The 17,781-nt window shown below is 40.2% G+C and overlaps 1 protein-coding gene across 1 annotated transcript in view; it reads right to left on the bottom strand.

The window, feature by feature from the left end:
- LOC134325364 (cysteine-rich motor neuron 1 protein-like) overlaps nt 1–17,781 on the bottom strand; it is a 78,604-nt gene that overhangs the window by 37,499 nt on the left and 23,324 nt on the right. Inside the window, exon 4 of the mRNA XM_063007535.1 lies at nt 4,292–4,531. Coding sequence (XP_062863605.1) covers nt 4,292–4,531 — 240 coding nt within the window. The remainder of the gene's footprint in view (nt 1–4,291; nt 4,532–17,781) is intronic.

Here is a 17,781-nt window from a genome sequence, read left to right as displayed (position 1 = left end):
GGTTCTGATAGAAAGGTGTCAGAATACACAGTGCATCACAGTTTGTTGCGTATGGGGCTGCATAGCCGCAGACCGGTCAGGGTGGACACAATGGACAATGGACACGTAAGCGTCCAAACTGGACCACGGAGCAATGGAAGAAGGTGACCTGATCTGATGAAGCACGTTTTCTTTTACATCACATGGATGGCCGGGTGCGTGTGCGTCGCTTACCTGGGGAACACATGGCACCAGGATGCACTATGGCTCGACGGGTCAGGGCTGTTTTGGCAGCAAAAGGGGGACCAACAAGTGGTCAAAATGTTATGCCTGGTTGGTGTAGCTCAGGTGTGTAAAACCAGATAATAAAAACGTAATTTAGCCCTACTTTTGTACCCTTTGTGTGTGGCATAAATAAAAAGCTGATTAAATTAAAGCTGTTGTGAAACTGTCCAAAATGATTATATATGTATAAAATGATAATATAAAAAGAACGTTACATCAGAAGATGTGTGCATAGGTTGTTTTTTTGCAGCAGCACCAGCTGTGAATGTTATGAGGCATATATAAGCACACAAATACATGGATACTGATACTCATGACTATTAGGAGCTGGGTGGGTTGTGAAATCAGAGAATAAAATTCTGAGTGGCATTCTAAGGGTTTCTAAGAGTTACTTAGCAATTAGTTGACCACAATTATGTAAGACTGTTGGTAAAATGTTGGTATTGGATGGGTTTGGCAGGTATTTAGGTAGTTTGGTCACTTCTAGGAGGGTTCTATCATCTCTTCAGTTTGTTTTGATTGCAGTCTAAGGTGCCTTGGTGACAGCTTTGAGCCTAATTCACACTGCTAGTTAAGAAAACATAATAGACTTTTATCCACTGTGTATCTCTGTGCCATGTTTATTCTCTCACATATTAGGATCTTCAACAGCAACCGTTTAAAGACAGTCCTGATGACATAATAATTACATGTTACTGCTTACTTTCAAGCCCTGACTCACACACAGTTTACTGTGGAGAGGCACAACTGAATCAGTTCAGATGCGTCACCCGGTGTTCTAACTCTCACTACCCTGTAAGTCAAGCCAAGTCCAATGAAGCTCCACCAAATTTTCAATGGCTGCTGTCTTCAGTTTCTCTGCCTACACATGCACAATATTGATTAAACTTCAGTCAGATTATGTTCAGACTGAGCCTCACACAGCATATTTTCATTCTTAAGAATTAATCTGTGCTGGGCAGTGGTGGCTCACTGGTTAAAGTACTGGACTAGTAATCAGAAGGAAGCCCCACCACTGCCAAGCTGCCACTGTAGGGCTTTTAACACCTAATTGCTTAAATTGCTGTATTCTGTCACAACTGTAAGTCTCTTTGGATAATAGCATCTGCTAAATGCTACAAATGTAAATGATGCACAGTAAAGCCACCAAATAGGAAACAAGTCTATATTTCAGAAATGCATTTGCTATACTGATATCAAACTTCTCCTCCTTAAACTCCTTCTCAAACTAATAACACTGAACAAAAATAGTGAATCTAATCAGGCAAACAAAAGTCATTAAGTCTTGAGTTCTGTATTGCTAAAGTACAGTAAATATATCACTAGAGTACCTGGACATCCCATTCATTTATTATCATAATTGTTAAAATAATAATAATAATAATAATAATTAAATAATAATAATAGATTAGCCTTAGTAGGCACTGTTTCTTGGACATTGATGTGGTCCAAGTCCAAAGCAGTAGTAATAAACTCTTTTATTACTCAGCCCAAGGGTAGCATTAGCAATAGCAAATCTGACTACCAGCATGTTGAGAGATTGGAAGGCACAGGAGTGCCCAGGAAAATCAACATAAACAAGGAACATGCCAACCTACAGCTAAATATATTACTTGTGTACATGCATTTGTATGGGGCATTGATGTCATCACAGTCAAAGTTTGCTGTGACCAAAATAAACGTACATATTAAAGTTCTATAATTTCATTTCAATGTATGATATTGTGGCCTTGTAGGTGATTACATTTGACTATAGATGGTGATTTCTCTCTGTCCATTAAAAAAGACAACAAATGACACTGTCCACTGTCAAGCAAGCTTTATATAGCTAAAGGATTAGAGTTTGCCCCTTTACAAAAGCTAGATGACAACATCATTAGGTTTTTACCATGGTCAGTCGGGGTGGCACGGTGGCTAAGTGGGTAGCACTGTCGCCTCACAGCAAAAAGGTCCTGGGTTCAAATTTCCAGGTGGGGCGGTCCGGGTCCTTTCTGTGTGGAGTTTGCATGTTCTCCCCGTGTCTGCGTGGGTTTCCTCCGGGTGCTCCGGTTTCCTCCCCACAGTCCAAAGACATGCAAGTGAGGTGAATTGGAGATACAAAATTGTCCAAGACTGTATTCGATGTAAACTTGTGAACTGATGAATCTTGTGTAATGAGTAACTACCGTTCCTGTCATGAATGTAACCAAAGAGTGTAAAACATGACATTAAAATCCTAATAAACAAACAAACAAACCATGGTCAGTCTAGTCCCCTGATGTAAACTTTATTAAAAATCTGATAGGATGGTCTAAATGGGAGGACCTGAAATGCAAGATGATTCAGAGGGATCAAGGAGTTTAGTTAAATAGCTTAATATCACTTTAAAATGTGAGAGAAATTAAATAAACCTTTAATTAAATAAAGTGTTTTAATTACAGAGATCTTTATGAAGAAGATTTCAAGGTCATTTCTCTTTCTGCCTTGTTTTTTCCTTTCTGTTTTTTTTTCCGTCTTGAACATAACACAGTCATGCAGAAGCTGAATGTTGGAGCAGAGGGCAACAAAAAGAGCATAAAGCCCTCTGAGCCATTAAAAAAGACAGACACTTGTTATCAAACTACTAATTCCATCACCCCTGCTGCCGCCACTTGCAGTTCTGCCATCAACACACTCTCTTTCTTATACACATCCCTATCTTTTCATGTGTCTTTCATATCCTTTAGCATCTCACTTTCCCACACACAGACAGACACTTGCCTATAAAGATACCCCTGTATAAACTGATGAACCCCCCTGCATTCCTCTGTTCAGATACTTGTGTGTGTGTGTGAGCAGACAAGCAGGGCTTTGAATCAAGCCACGCTTTCAGACTGAGACTTGTAGGGTAAGCACTTTTTCCTCTGTTCGGCCGACTTCCTTGTTAAGTCCATTAGTTCCACAACACAGCACACTTATACAGCCGGGCTAAAAGACTATAATGGGAATTCAGACTGTTGGTAAAACAGAGAATATTTGACCTTGGCACAAAGTACACTATAAGAGGCCAACAGAGGCCAGAGAGGCCAACAGAGGCCTGTTTTTATTTTACCCATTATCTTACACCGATCAGCCATAACATTAAAACCACCTCCTTGTTTCTACACTCACTGTCCATTTTATCAGCTCCACTTACCATATAGAAGGACTCTGTAGTTCTACAATTACTGACTGTAGTCAATCTGTTTCTCTGTATGCTTTTTTTTTAGCCTGCTTTCACCCTGTTCTTCAATGATCACGACCCTCACAGGACCACCACAGAGCAGGTATTATTTAGGTGGTGGATGATTCTTAGCACTGCAGTGACAATGACATGGTCACAGCAGCGCTGCTGGAGTTTTTTAAATACCATGTCCACTGACTGTCCACTCTATTAGACACTCCTACCAAGTTGGTCCACCTTGTAGATCGCTCATCTATTGCTGCTGTAGGAGTTGGTCATCTTCTAGACCTTCATCAGTGGTCACAGGACGCTGCCCACGGGGCACTGTTGGCTGGATATATTTTTGGTTGGTGGACTATTCTCAGTCCAGCAGTGATGTGTTTCAAAACTCCAGCAGCGCTGCTGTGTCTGATCCACTCATACCAGCACAACACACACTAACACACCACCACCATGTCAGTGTCACTGCAGTGCTGAGAATGATCCACCACCCTAATAATACCTACTCTGACCATTGAAGAACAGCATGAAAGGGAGAAACAGATGGACTACATCAGTAATTGTAGAAGTACAAAGTGCTTCTATATGGTGAGTGGAGCTGATAAAATGGACAGTGAGTGTAGAAACAAGGTTTTAATGTTAACTTAATGTTATATTTGATCAGTGTACATTTACAGACTGTAGCCTGTCTATTGCTTTGTACGCTTTAGCACCTCTCTGTACCCTATTTATCTGTCAAAAGGACCCCATAGAACCTCCAGATGTTTTTTAGGTGGTGGACCATTTTCAGCACTGCTAATACACTAAATGAAATATCTGCATCTGCATTTTTTAAAGTGTTAATACCTCTCTGGCAGCTGTAGGAGTCGCAGCAGTTGCCAGGTGCCCCGGCGGCTTCGCTGATGACCACAGCTTTGTGCCCACTGGGACATTTCGGCTCCAAAGGGCACTGAGCACAGGTGCACACTGGAGGTATTGTGGGACAACAGCCAGAAGGGGGTGTGTAGCTGCGGGTCAGTACTGAATCAGGAGGGCAATCCGGCACAGGTATTGTAGGACATGTGATGCCAGCACACCTCAGTTCCACTGGAAAACACATGCATACAAAAATTGAGATGAAGGCCCTGTCCACTTAAATACTGTAACAGGAATGCTTTTAAAAACACAATATGCTTAATCGAGATAGAAGATTACTATGATAAAATAGGAGGCCAAAATACCAGAAACTAATGAAGGTATTCAAAGAAATGGACAAAAAACATCTGCAGCCCGTAGTAGAAAGAGTGGACAGAAGAGGGATAGAATCAGAATGAAAACTGGTTCTTGGAAAAAAAAACTGAGTGAGGGAAGGCAGCCACTCCACCGGCTGTGTTCAGTGTGAAAACACCCATGGGGTCAGTTCATAAAGGGGTGTCGCAGTGACTACTCAAAAGAAAGAAGACCGAGTTCCCTGGAAAGCATTAGCTTCAGCAGAAAACCAGCTGGTTGCCAACAGAGACGCCAGCAACACAGTGGGGAGGAATCTGTGATTAAATAGCCATTCCTCGACCTAGAGGGAAATAACACATAATGAGGTGTGAAGACAATGAGTCATCTGTGCCTCCGTGTCCACCTTTCAGCCATTACTGGCATGGCTGGTGGGCATGACACTGCAATCCGCGACCTGCTGCCAAGCCATAGGGCAGGTGGGCCTGTTACAAATAAAGATTGCTTTAGTTTTAGAATTAAGTTTTTTTGCTTCTGACAGAGTAAAAACACAGCTCATAAAAACAGCTAAATGCTATGAATACACTGACATGAGCATATCAGCCCAATAAGTGGCAATGATACTTGGCATCATAAGTGGCATCATACTGTATGAAATTATGAGTATGTGTACTGCACAAAACATGAACCTTTATGGTATTTGAGGGATGTAAACATTAAATTTACCTCATTTTAGTAACCACAAAGACAGAACTGGTCATTTACCACTGTCAGTTGAGACTGTGATGTCAGCATTTTTTCCCCCTATTTATTTATGCATTTTAATCAGTTCTGGTAGAACACAATGTAGTCTTTTGCATAAATCAGGTGAGGTTTACAAAGGGTTAAAATCAAGATAATTTCAGCCAATTTTGAACGCATGCCCCGGTAATTGGACGTATTTTCATCACAATCAACTCCCCGTGGAGCTATTTCCACCGAGACAAGAAAAGACCAGGGGAGAGAACATTTCAAACTGGCAGGGGTGTTTGTGTCATCAGATCTGACTTTCTCTCACTGAAAGCTGTACACAATCCTGTCCATCATAACTTGACAACAAAATGAATTTATGAATATACCTCCATTCCTGCATTTCAGGCCTGCAACACCTTCCAAAAAAGTTGGGACAGGGGAAATTTAAGGCTAGTAATGAGGTGAAAAAACTAAATAATGATGTGATTCCAAAAAGGTGATGTCAACAGGTGACTGTAATCATGGTACAAAAGCAGCATCCAGGAAAGACTGAGTCTTTGATGAGCAAAGATGATCAGAGGATCTCCAGTTTGTCAACAAATGTGTGAAAAAATTATTAATATGTTTAAAAACAATGTACCTAAAAGAAAGATTGGAAGGGATTTGCATATTTCTCCCTCTACAGTGCATAATATCATTAAACAATTCAAGGAATCGGGAGGAATTTCAGTGCACAAGCTTAAGCTGAACACCCGTGATCTCTGATCCCTCAGACAGCACTGCATCAAGAACCGCCACTCAACAATAGCTGATATAACCACATGGGTGAGGGATTACTTTGGCAAACCTTTGTCAAGCACTACAATACAGAGTTACATGCACAAATGCCACTTAAAACTTTACTGTGCAAAAAAGGAGCCTTATGTTAACCATATCCAGAAGTGGCGTCGACTTCTCTGGGCTCTGAGGCATCTAGGATGGACCATCACACAGTGGAAACATGTATTTTGGTCAGATGAATCAGCATAGGTCTTTTTTGGAAGAAAAAAAATGGATGCCGTGTGCTCTGGACCAAAGACGAAAAGGACCATCCAGACTGTTATCAGCAACAAGTCCAAAAGCCAGGGTCTGTCATGGTATGAGTCGTGTCAGTGCCCTTGGCAAAGGTCATTTACACTTCTGTGATGGCAGCATTAATGCAGAAAAGTACACTGAGATCTTAGAGCAACATATGCTGCCTTCAAGACATCATCTTTTCCAGGGACGTCCATGCATTTTTCAACAAGACAATGCAAAACCACATGCTGCACACATTACAAAGGCATGGCTGCGGAAGAAGAGGGTACGGGTACTGGACTGGCCTGCCTGCAGTCCTGACCTGTCCCCAATAGAGAATGTGTGGAGAATTTTGGAATGAAAAATGTGACAACGACGACCCCCCGTACTGTCACACATCTTAAGACGTGTTTGCAGGAAGAATGAGACAATAAAAGCTGAAACACTAAATCACTTGGTCTCCTCGGTGCCAAAACGTCTTTTAAGTGTGGAGAAAAGGAATGGCAACATTACAAAGTCCTAACTTTTTTTGGAATATGTTGCAGGCATAAAATGCAGGAATGGATGTTTATTAATAAATGAAATGAAGTTGAGCAGATAAAACATGAAATATCTCAGGTTCATCTTGTCTGCAATCAAATAAAAGTCAAAGTAAATGTAAGAAACTGTGTGTTTTTTATTATTTGCATTTCTGATTTGAGGTTGTAAGTTTTTAATAATAAGATGAATACCTAAAAAAGGTTTGCAACATTTATTAATTGTTTTATTTTTATGACTATTTATAGTCTAAACAGAGTTAGTGAACCAGCATAATTGATGTTTAACATTTGAAATAGAAATCACCTCACTGAGAGTAACTGAATGAATTTTTAACAGTTCTTTAGTAATCCTCTGAACTTATTACCCTCGATCACCTGTTGCATAACGTTTCAGAGCAGGGAACGTTAGCGCATTTCCTCCACGTTGTCTGAAACCACCAGTATTGCAGTACTGCCAGGTGCTATTATAAGTGTGCTTTGAAAAAAAATACTTCAGCATAACTATGTGATGAGGCTGATGTCTCTGCTGAGTCAGAACATCACTGCAGTGAGATTTCTTCACCCTGGGACCACGGCCAGTTGAGTTTCCCATGAGTGTCACTTGTAAGCACCTCATTCACACTTACATTTAACATGGCTAATGCTAACACTGCTAATATGTACAGCTTTTTGAAAAGCCTTAAACCTTTAGGAATGTTTCTGCTCAATTTGGAAGCATCATGTAAATAAACCAACCATTCACCCCACCAACTGAATTGTTTTATTACAGATGCAACAATGTTTAATTACCACACTGACGTTCCTGTGACCACTGATGAAGTTCAAGCGATCGTCTCTGACTTTACATCTACAAGGTGGACCAACTAGGTAGGAGTGTCTAATAGAGTGGACAGTGAGTGGACATGGTATTTAAAAACTCCAGCAGCGCTGCTGTGTCTGATCTACTCATACCAGCACAACACACACTAACACAATACCACCATGTCAGTGTCACTGCAGTGCTGAGAATGATCCACCACCTAAATAATACCTGCTCTGTGGTGGTCCTGGGAGAGTCCTGACCATTGAAGAACGAAATGAAAGGGGGCTAACAAAGCATGCAGAGAGACAGATGGACTACAGTCAGTAATTGTAGAATTACAAAGTGCTTCTATATAGTCAGTGAAGCCGATAAAATGGACAGTGAGTGTAGAAACAAGGAGGTGGTTTTAATGTTATGGCAGATCAGTGTATATATATATATATGTGTGTGTGTGTGTGTGTATATATATATATATATATATATATATATATATATAAATGATCACATGATCAACACACAAATATGAAAGCAGACCACTACTGACTTGGACAACTGAAACTGATGTTTATGCCACAAAAAAAACTCATTGCCACAAGTGTAATTATAACTAAATGTTTACAAGTCAGTGGTGTTGTGCTATATTGTTTGTTTTAATTGTCAAAAATAAAGTAAGCTTATGCAGTTTGTGCTGTGGGGACTTTCTATGATCGATGGCTGTTTATATTACTTCCAGGCTCTGAACCTGTCACCCCATTACTAAGCGTGCAACTCGACTCCCGATGAGGATGTTCAACCCACTCTGACATTTACGTAATTGTAAGAAGATCTTGGAAGCTCTGTACTTTAACTTCCATCCCACTGAATTAGAGCTGAATCAGAATTGAATGTAAGAACTCTGCACACTCTATAGTTATTATTAATATGAATTTTAGTTGTGCTTTTATGGTAATATTTGCGCAGAACAAAACTCTTATAGGTCTACATTTAGAAATTTAAGTCAGCAATTCTAGGTTGCCAAAATATTTTACTTTTCACCAGAGGGCATAACAGCTACTGCTTACTGGCAGTCCTGCCTATGGAATTTCTTTGCATTTATTCATGCTTTATCCTGAACAGACTTGGTGTATTTCCAGAGCCCTTGCCTGAAACTGACATACACTGATCATCCATAACATTAAAACCACCTTCTTATTTCTACACTCACTGTCCATTTTATCAGCTCCACTTACCATATAGAAGCACTCTGTAGTTCTACAATTACTGACTGGATTACTACAGAGACTGTATTATTTGAGTGGTGGGTCATTCTCAGCACTGCAGTGACACTGACATGGTGGTGGTGTCTTAGTGTGTGTTGTGCTGGTATGAGTGGATAAGACACAGCAGCGCTCAGGGAGTTTTTAAACACCTCACTGTCACTGCTGGACTGAGAATAGTCCACCAATCAAAAATATCCAGCCAACAGCACCCCTTGGGCAGTGTCCTGTGACCACTGTTGAAGGTCTAGAAGATGACCAACTCAAACACCAGCAATAGATGAGCGATCGTCTCTCAAAATTTACATCTACAAGGTGGACAAACTACGTAGGAGTGTCTAATAGAGTGGACACGGTATTTAAAAACTCCAGCAGCATTGTTGTGTCTGATCTACTCATACCAGCACAACACACACTAACACACCACCACCATGTCAGTGTCACTGCAGTGCTGAGATTGATAACCACCCAAATAATACCTGCTCTGTGGTGGTCATGTGGGGTCCTGACCATTAAAGAACAGGGTGAAAGCAGGCTTAAAAAGGTATGTAGAGAAATAGATGGACTACAGTCAGTAATTGTAGAACTACAAAGCGCTTCTATATGATAAAATGGACAGTGAGTGTAGAAACAAGGAGGTGGTTTTAATGTTATGGCTGATCAGTGTATTTGTATATTCACTCATACATATTACTCTTGCAGTAATGTAAATGTAGATGCTCAAAATTGGCCAGACTACCTCCGACTGTCAGTGGAGACAAAACTATCCGGCCCAATTAAGCTCTCCTGGACACCTGACCTCTAGACATCTGTGGCACATTAACGACTTGGACTTTAAGTCTCCAGATGAACAACTGAACAATTTACTGCTAGCCCATGGGATCTCATCATATTTAATTTCTGGATATCTAAACTGTAAAACTGCTTATTATAGCTATTATAAACCACTAAAGAGCAATATTATTAAAACATCACTTCAAGTGGCAAAGTTATAGCAAATAAGGAAGGCTTGTATGTGAGTGTATATTTGTGTTGTGAGTTTGGGAGGGGAAATATTTGAGTAGGAAATCTGACGGTTGAAATTGTGGCTGTAGCAGCGGTTGGATAAATAAATCCGGAGTGTGAGGTATCTGTATAGCACTGTTTTCTTTAGCTAACTGTGAAACAGCAGTCGTCAGGCACAAAGCTCACATTGATCGACCTTCTCAATACGTACTAACATCTAGTGAAGGAAAAACTCACATTCACATTAAGGGTAGCTGTGCACCCTTTTTAACAGCCTTTGGCACAAGTCCTACACAAGTCAAATAAACAGAGGGCAGATTTTATGAAGGGTATCCAGCTTTCAGATAACATTTTGGCTGGTCTGTCACAGAAATATGTAGTGTTGAAGTAAAACAACCTTTGGTAACAGGATGTCATGAAGGTAAAAGAACCACTGAATAAGTATTTTAAAATAATTACTCTTAAGCAATAACTGTTTAAAATGAGTGCACCCCCACTGGTGTCTTTGGTATTCTTACACTGAAGTATGCAATCTGAGATTTGGGATACAACCCAGTTAGAATGGAGACTGTTAAATGCTAGCAAAAAAACCCTGCACTTACTACCAGGCTAGCAAGCTACAACCCCAAATCAGAAAGTTGGGACAGCATAGAAAATGCAAATAAAATAAAAATCTGAAGAATTAAAGTGGGTAAAGGCCAAAAGTGCAAGCTTAAGCTGAACGCCTGTGATCTTCGAACCCTCAGACGGCACTGCATCAAAAACCGTAACTCAACAATAGCTGATATAACCACATGGGTGAGGGATTACTTTGGCAAACTTTTGTCAAGCTCTACAATACAGAGTTACATGCACAAATGCCACTTAAAACTTTACTGTGCAAAAAAGAAGCCTTATGTTATCCATGTCCAGAAGCGGCATCGACTTCTCTGGGCTCGGAAGCATCTAGGATGGACCATCACACAGTGGAAACGTGTATTGTGGTCAGATGAATCAGCATTCCAGGTCTTTTTTGGAAAAAAAATGGATGCCATGTGCTCCAGACCAAAGACCAAAAGGATCGTCCAGACTGTTATCAGCAACAAGTCCAAAAGCCAGGGTCTGTCATGGTTATTTACACTTCTGTGATGGCAGCATTAGTGCAGAAAAGTACATTGAGATCTTAGAGCAACATATGCTACCTTTAAGACGTCATCTTTTGCAGGGACGTCCATGCATTTTTCAACAAGACAATGCAAAACCACATGCTGCACACATTACAAAGGCATGGCCGCGAAAGAAGAGGGTACGGATACTGGACTGGCCTGCCTGCAGTCCTGACCTGTCCACAATAGAGAATGTGTGGAGAATTTAGGAATGAAAAATGTGACAACGACGACCCCCCGTACTGTTGCACATCTTAAGACGTGTTTGCAGGAAGAATGAGACAAAATAAAAGCTGAAACACTAAATCACTCGGTATCCTCGGTGCCAAAACGTCTTTTAAGTGTGGTGAAAAGGAACGGCAACATTACAAAGAGGTAAATGCTTTACTGTCCCAACTTTTTTGGGAATGTGTTGCAGACCTGAAATGCAGGAATGGATGTTTATTAATAAATGAAATGAAGTTGAGCAGATAAAACATGAAATATCTCAGGTTCATCCTGTCTGCAATCAAATAAAAGTCAAAGTAAATGTAAGAAACTCTGGGTTTTTTTTTTTATTATTTTCATTTTCTATGCTGTCCCAACTTTTTCTGATTTGGGGTTGTAAATATCCACTGGCATAGTATTCTCCTTTGTAATACAATAACCTTTATTGTGTGCATTAGCATGACTGTTGCTCTTTTCCCCAAACAATAAACAAAAAATAACTGACTGCAGCTTTAATATAGGCCACTGTCAGTTTATCCACTTTTGCTGAGGTTAATACTTAAACGAGGTAGAGAGTTCAAGGCACAAAATAAAGAGTGAGGGGTGTGATGTATGAACTGAATAGTAGATGCAGTTTAGAACCACTGTCTGTGTTTAATGGGAGGGTCTGGGCTAATTAGCTAGTCAGTGACTATAGAAGCAACCTTAGCACCACAATGGAGGCTTTTCTCCAGCGTTTAGCTAACAAAGATACAAAGGCCTCTTTTCACTTGCTTGATAAATTTAACCAAAATGGCCAGGAATTAGATTGCTATTGGTTGAATGGCAAATTACTAGGAAATCCTTGGCAAACAGTAACTCCAGGCAACACAAACTACAACCACAAAGAGTGAGATTAGTGGGAGTTGGGATTGAAAAATGGCCCGTTTTAGACGATTCATAAGCATCTGGCCTATTCATTCATTGATGAAAGAAAAGCAACATTGTGAATGTGTTTTAGCAGAGGCGGCAGTTTTTACTCCTCGCTCTTCTCCCGCGTGTCTCCTTCAGGCAGAGGAGGCTGTGTTGACAAGCTGGGGTTTACTCATGGAAAAAAAGAAGCGCACAATGTGTGCACTGTTCGGAGAGTGACTTTGGATACTGGTCAGCGCTGAACAAAGCTGCCTTAGTGCAGCTGTTCCTACATGGGCTTCATCCCCAGGTTTTATATAGTTTTATATATGCAAAAGGATGTGCTAAGATTAGACACATCTGGTTATGGAATGGTGCTATCTGCAGACTAAACTTGAAGTTGAAGCAGGTACATGGGCTACTTTTAATGAAACATGCTAAAAAAGCACGTCTGCTAACTAGGGGGTATTCAGAGTACATAAAATTAATTGTACAGCAAATTCACATTTGGAACATAAGAGCTTTTGTTATGCTCTATCCCCTCCAGCAACAAGCAGTATTCCAGTGTCACTATTTGATAACATGTGTTGTCCATATTAACATGGATTTAATGATTCATCTGTTCCTTGTTCTGATGAGGGTCCAGCATCACCAGGAACCACAGGAGCAAGACAGGAATACATCATGGACAGGAAACCAACCCACACTACATACTCACTTACTCATTTACATCTGTTGGCAAGAACTTGTAAAGATAGAAAATGGTGTTTAATGACAGTCCTAATTATGAAAATGGGAAGTTTAGAACCAAAACATATATTTATGGACACTATTTTTTAGATGCTGCAGATAAGTTGCCATCTTTAGGTCTCTTCACAGATGTTTGTTAGGATTTAAGGCTGGCCTTTGTGGGTCACTTACTAAAGCCAATCCTGTGTTGTTTTGGCTGTATGCTTTGGGTCATTGTCATGTTAAAGGTGACAAATCTAGTAAGGTTAGTGGTTAAAGTTAGGTTTGAAGGTTCTGTGGTTCTAGAAACACTCAAAGCCTTAGAATTTTTTCCACCTTTTTTTTGCCTGTTCCTCAATTATCAGGACCCCCACAGGACCATCACAGAACAGGTATTATTTGGGTGGTGGATCATTCTCAGCAATGCAGTGACACTTAAATACCGTGTTCACTTGCTGTCCACTCTATTAGACACTCCTACCTAGTTGGTCCACCTAGTTGGGGCACCGTTTGCTGGATATTTTTGGTTGGTGAACTGTGAGGTGTTTCAAAAACTCCAGCAGTGCTGCTGTGTCTGATCCACTCATACCAGCACAACACACACTAACACACCACCACCATGTCAGTGTCACTGCATTGCTGAGAATGATCCACCACCTAAATAGTACCAGCACTGTGGTGGTCCTGGGAGAGTCCTGACCATTGCAGAACAGCATGAAAGGGGGCTAACAAAGCATGCAGAGAAACAGATGGACTACAGTCAGTAATTGTAGAACTACAAATAAAATGGACAGTGAGTGTAGAAACAAGGAGGTGGTTTTAATGTTTTGGCTGATCAGTGTAGCATCTCTTTACAGCAATAACAGCCTCCTCTTGTTTCATGTATTTTACCAGATTATATTGTCCACATTTTGTGCATATAGAAACTTTATTCTAAAATAGAAAAAGAACAGAATAATCTTCCCATACTTATTGTGACAATGTTGAATCAGGCAATTCTCTACAATGTCAACATCCTCTTCAATGGAGCCAAAGGGTTCAGCCCAAATTATGAACAACAGCCCCATATTCTTATTTGTTCTCCACTACACTGTAGTCAACACTATGCATTTGAAAACAGACCTGAGACATAAAATTCTGCAAACACAACCTGTAATATGTCCATCGATGTTCACAGTATAACATGTCTACATCTTTAGTTCTCTAGTCCTCCTTCTCTTACAATAACACTTTTTGTGCTCATGATTACAGCATTAAGACTGCTTTAGCCTTGTGCTGGGAAAATAATGAAGATAAACAGATAATGACAAATTCAGCCATACTGTAAACAGCACTTGGGCAGACACCACATGAACCCAAAGGAGGAGGCCAGACTGTAAAACTGCCAGCTAGCCAGCCAGCAGTAGTCTGGAGGGCACGACAACCACACACAAAAAGAATTCCAACCATGCAGAACTAATTAAGACTGTGAGGGAAACAGTGAAAGAATTAGGGGCATTAAAGGGAAATAAAAGGAGGTTTACAGAAGAGCCAAGACTGTAGGATTATTGGTGACAGTCTGGTTCACGGGATCATCAGGGCGTTGCTCAAGCATAGCGGAATTCTAATTCTTTATTTAGTGTTTACCCAGGGTAAAATCAATCCATTATGTCTTTACAAACAACATTCCTGTCCAGATTCAGTTTAATTTCTTTAATTAGTAAAGCATTTTTGTCCCATGATGCAACAGGCCAGTCAATGGTTTCAATGCAGTGAGTCAATGAATATGTATGGCTTAGATTAGGGAATTAAACGTGTGGCCAAATGTTTTGTTTATTTATTTATTAGGATTTTAACGTCATGTCTTACACACTTTGGTTACTTTCATGACAGAAATGGTAGTTACTGGTTACACAAGTTACATCAAGTTTTTAATGTCAAACAGTCATGGACAATTTTGCATGGACTCTCTTGCTGTAAGGTGACAGTGCTACCGACTCAGCCACCATGCCACCCTGTGTGGGCAAATGTTACCACACTTCCTGAGCTGTACCACTGAGCAAATCTATTTGGAGTCCTACCACTCTAAAATATTCATGCCTGTGGATAAGACACCGCAATGCTGATGGAGTTTTTAAACACCTCACTGTCACTGCTGGACTGAGAATAGAACACCAACCAATAATTACAATGTGCTTCTATATGGTGAGTGGAGCTGATAAAATGGACAGTGAGTGTTGAAACGAGGAGGTGGTTTTAATGTTATGGCTGAAATATCTAACATAGATCTGTTGTTTCCATTCTGCCATGCTGGAATGGTACCAATACTAGGAAGTTTAAATACTGCCAATTCTTATCACAGAGTCATCAGTCAGCAGAGTGAAGGCTAGCACATGCCTCATGTAAAGCCAGCCCCCTTACAACCTATTTACTTGGCTATGAAATATGTCTAAAGAAAGCTGCCAACTGCTATCATGAAAGTGCTCACAACCTCCCATTGGTGACTGATTGGAGACAAGAAGGTCTTTTCTTCAAGTCAAGTCACATCTATTTGTATAGCACTTTTTACAATAGACATTGTGTCAAAGCAACTTTACAAAATCCAGGACCAACAGACCAAAAAACCCCTCCTGAGCAAACCAAGGACGACAGTGGCAAGGAAAAACTTTCTTAATATTAGAGGAAGAAACCTTGAGAGGAACCAGACTCAGCAGAGACCCAGCCTTTTTGGCTGGCCTGGAGAATAATGTGAATGAATAGGATGTACACAAATCATACATGCACACAATTAAATTAAACTAAAAGTTATAACTAGCAAAAGCAAAAATAATAATAATGTAAACAATGAAAGGAGTTCTTCATTATTCAGTTCAGTCTGTATTAGCGTCCGTAGTGAGTTCTGGACATTTTTGGTGCAAACACGCCAGGTTCCCATTAAATCTAGCAGGAGCAGCAATGTTGGCACAGCTTTTCTTCCACCCAAACAGCTGGGTCAATCAACTCCCAGGCATCATGAGGGTTTAAAGTAGTAACAACTGGATGATTGTGCCCTATTGTTACGGTTACTGCACATGATAAGCCCCATATTTTATTAATCTTTTAGCTTGATTTCTTATGAATTCCACTTCTGACCTTTTTTTTTGATGATGATGTGTGACTAGTCCTGTTATATCCAAAGTTACTCTAGAAACATCTGCTTTCTTGTGATCAACTGTCCTAGAAATTTTACTTCTAGCCCTAACTGACTAGAATTGTGACAACTAGTGATTTGATTCCAAGCCTTTAAAATGTACACAGATTAGGCATAACATTATGACCACCTTCCTAATATTGTGTTGGTCCCCCTTTTGCTGCCAAAAAAGCCCTGCAACTGCGGTGCACTGTGTATTCTGACACATTTCTATCAGAACCAGCATTAACTTCTTTTAGTTAATTTGAGTTACAGTAGCTCGTCTGTTGGATCAGACCACACGGGCCAGCCTTCACTCCCCACGTGCATCAATGAGCCATGGCTGACCATGACCCTGTTCCTTCCTTGGACCACTTTTGATAGATACTGACCACTGCAGACCGGGAACACACCACAAGAGCTGCAGTTTTGAAGATGCTCTGACCCAGTCGTCTCAGCCAGTCAGGCAACTACATACTATGTAGTCATGGCTATGTCTTGGGAGTGGCTGAGGCCCAATGTGGTATTGGAGTCCTGTCTGGATTGTGTTACTGTGTTGCACTTAGTGACCCCACAACACTTACCAGGATAAAGCAGTGGTGAATGTTACAACCAACAGTACAAAAACATAATAAAAAGTTTATATTTTTATGTGGTAAATCTGAGTTAAATTTCATTCTGTTCTAAGAAAAAAAGATGGAAATGACCTTAATTAAAAAAGTACTTTTATCCAATAAATCACCAGTGGTTAAATGAAATCATCAGGAACAATGAGCATTATCTCAGAACTCTACTGTCTTGCCAGCACCTCCCAGAATTTAATAGCTTTTTTTAAAAATACGATTATTTATTGTCCAAAAACCCAGATGCTTTCGTTTAGTGACATCCAGGATTTGTTTTAATTGGACTTAACTTTTTCCAATTAAAATCCCACAAAATTCCAAATGTAATCACTTATTCTGATTACTCTCGAGTGTCCAGGCTAAACAAACTGCTATTAACAATAATTCTTTGTTTTCATGCCAGCGGGTACCACCCATTAGAAAAGTTTGTTTCTATTTGGAGGGGTGTTTGGAAGACAGAAGCAGGTTTGTCAGCCAATCATGGTCAGGGTTCATTAACTTGAATGATAGGATGAGTCACACCCACTGAAACTGTTCTTGCAAGGATGAGAAGCCTGGGAAAAGGAGTTCAAGTAGTCATTTTTTCAAGAAACTAAAGAGTAAAAACCCAAAGTAAGCTACATTCTATCAACAACTGTTGTTCCTTTAGGTTAAATCCAAATTTAGGGGGACCTAAAATTTGCTCCATTTTTGCTATAGTTATTATTCTTTACCTATTAGCAACTGTGATCATTTCTTGAGCATTAACTAGAGCATGGCTGTTATCACTGGCTTCTTTACACATGAAATACAAACAACTTTAACACAAGTCACTCTGATATACACCGATCAACCATAACATTAAAACCACCTCCTTGTTTCTACTCACTGTCCATTTTATCAGCTCCACTTACCATATAGAAGCCCTTTGAAGTTCTACAATTACTGACTGTAGTCCATATGTTTCTCTGCATGCTTTGTTAGCCCCCTTTCATGCTGTTCTTCAATGGTTAGGCTC

Source organism: Trichomycterus rosablanca, chromosome 13 (assembly GCF_030014385.1).
Source record: "Trichomycterus rosablanca isolate fTriRos1 chromosome 13, fTriRos1.hap1, whole genome shotgun sequence".
NCBI lineage: Eukaryota > Metazoa > Chordata > Actinopteri > Siluriformes > Trichomycteridae > Trichomycterus > Trichomycterus rosablanca.
The sequence above is the reverse complement of the archived record's forward strand: the minus strand, read 5'-3'. Positions and strand labels throughout refer to the sequence as shown.